The following is a 2,500-nucleotide window of genomic DNA, read 5'->3' as shown; positions in this document are numbered from 1 at the left end:
TCTATTTAATTTCACATAATCGTTGCCAGAATGCTCACAGCAGACCTTCTCTGTGAGGTAATGAAATGTACTTTTAATTACTGGGGTGAATAATGCTGACAATAACCGTCCACCCCTCAAGCCTGTGTTTGTGAATAATGCCTGAGACCTCGGTGACAGGAGGGGGTCGCTTTGACTAGAGCCGTTTCTCATAATCCCACTTAAGACAGCCTGGCTCTCATGGCGATCAAAACAGGTCTCCATGGTGACATTCACAGACTCCCTACGCAGAAGAAAATAACCCTCTATTACCCGAGCTGCTACAGCCAGCAACCTCTTATAGGTCAAAGCCAGCCTCTGAGCAGGGAGTGTGACACACACTTTAACCCAAAGGGAGTCTGTGGTGTTTCATGCAGCGAGGCACAGCGCTGACTCGTTTAACAATCTCGCTCTGTTTCCAGGGTACGACATGTCAACGTTTATCAGGCGCTACAGCCGGTACCTGAACGAGAAGGCCTTCGCTTACAGACAGATGGCTTTTGACTTCGTCAGAGTGAAAAAAGGGTATGGATGCACAGATGCACGCTTTCATGACTCTCGTCTGTGGAGTGAGTTTGTTTGAGGATTTAACGTACGAGATGAGTCTGAATGTCCTCATGAAGCCCATGTGGTGAAAGGTGAAAGGTGAAAGGTGAAAGGTGAAGATTGGGCCATGAAGTAACCAGGCTACTCTTCTTTTTGATGTGTTGGATAAGTGTCACAAGTGGGGTGATTTCAGGGACTCATCTTTTTCTTTTCAATCTGGAATCAGCACACCAAGGAAGCATGCTGCTGTGATGAAACTGGTTACCTGTGTGTGGTCCTTCACCCCTATTAGAGTTAGATGACCTCAAATGTCATCTAAAGATGAACTGCACACCTCCACCCTAGCAGAGGACCACGACCATGTCTAGCTGACGAGAGTGTGTGTAAAAAATCACACACAGACACAGACACATAGACTACACCCACCACTGAACAAATATGTCCTATTAAATAACTGGATTAGCTCTGTCTGCTCTAAACAGCGCCCCCACCTCCTACACTACAAGAAGACATCCTGTAACAGAGAGACGGCTTTGGACTGTCTGTGTGAAGGGATGCTGTGTGGCACAGGTGTCACACATCTCTGACTTAGTGTGTGTGTGTGTGTGTGTGTGTGTGTGTGTGTGTGTGTGTGCTATAGAGCCAATTATTTCTGGCCCCTTCCTATGTGTCCCTGTGGGATAGGCCAATGTAAAGCATGAGAAAGTGTGCCCACTTGTGCCAAACAAGCAGTGAGGATTGCGGACTGGAATAAGCATTACTCTTCTGCAGTTACCGCCGGCTCTGTCGCCCAGACAGCCACGGCCTCGACACAGACAAGCAGCCTCAGCACAGAATACATAATCGGGGGGACGGATTGAAATGTCTCTGTCAGGGAAGAAATCTGTAGCTGGCGCCTAGCAACAACTCTCTCTGTACCTGGACTGCTAGTGGTAGTCATATCTCTTTCCTAACATTTAAATGGTCTATTCAGTGGTCTAACAATGGTCTGCTCATTTGCAGTCAGTGTCCAAACAATGATCTGTTAATAACTGTGTTGGTACAATATCCTTGGCAAAGCTAGCTCTAGTCATGATATAACCTTATGCACAGATACATGATTTTGTATGATCACATGATGTGTGTGTTTCTGCGTGCTTTTGCGTGTGTGTGTGTCTGTGTGTGTCTGTGTGTGTGTGTGTGTGTGTGTGTGTGTGTGTGTGTGTGTGTGTGTGTGTGTGTGTGTGTGTGTGTCAGTGCTGAGGGTGTCATGAGAACAATGTCCACAGACAAGCTGATGAAAGGAATGCCCACCTTGCAAGGCCAGATCGACGCCCTGTTGGAGTTTGAGGTGAGTCCTTCTCCACCCAGACTGTCAGCGCTATATCAGAGAACTTTTTGGTTTTGAAAAAGAAAACATTTTCAGAGCTTAGGAATTAATAGCTATCCTCATAAAAAGTAAACTATCACGTGTAGTAGTCATGACAGAGAATAGCATAACATGCCACGGCACTGTCATAAGTCACATTACTGTGTCCCTTAACACGTCTACTCCTAGTAGCTATCCTGAATGTAATGTGAAATGCCGTCGTCTCTCTGCAGGTTCATCCACCAGACCTGAAGAATGGCGTCATCAACGCAGCTTTCCTATTGCTTTTCAAAGACCTGATTAAGCTGTATGCCTGCTACAACGATGGCATCATCAATCTCTTAGGCAAGCTCTTTGTTTTGCTCTGTTTGTTTGTGTTGAGAGTTACCACTGTACAGTTTGTTTTGAACAAACTTTTGCTATATTTGTTCCTCATTGACAAGCCTAAAATGGACGTATTACTCGTTATGAAATGCTCACACAAAATATTCACATTCACAATTGTTCAACTGCCTTCACAAATATAACTGTTTTGCTGAATAGACTCTTGTCGAGTAAGGTGATATATCTAATCCGTTCACCTTCACC

General features: G+C 45.2%; 1 protein-coding gene across 1 annotated transcript in view; it reads left to right on the top strand.

The window, feature by feature from the left end:
• The window catches only part of LOC122130540 (clathrin coat assembly protein AP180-like), a 7,309-nt gene extending 4,853 nt beyond the window's left edge, over positions 1 to 2,456 (top strand). The window contains exons 3-5 of the mRNA XM_042705247.1: positions 441 to 543; positions 1,801 to 1,894; positions 2,146 to 2,456. Of these exons, the coding sequence (XP_042561181.1) occupies positions 441 to 543; positions 1,801 to 1,894; positions 2,146 to 2,439 (491 nt within the window). The 3' untranslated portion in view covers positions 2,440 to 2,456. The remainder of the gene's footprint in view (positions 1 to 440; positions 544 to 1,800; positions 1,895 to 2,145) is intronic.
• The last annotated feature ends 44 nt before the right edge of the window (positions 2,457 to 2,500 follow it).

Source organism: Clupea harengus, unplaced genomic scaffold (genome assembly GCF_900700415.2).
Source record: "Clupea harengus unplaced genomic scaffold, Ch_v2.0.2, whole genome shotgun sequence".
Lineage (NCBI taxonomy): Eukaryota > Metazoa > Chordata > Actinopteri > Clupeiformes > Clupeidae > Clupea > Clupea harengus.
This window is presented reverse-complemented; position numbering and strand designations above follow the sequence as displayed.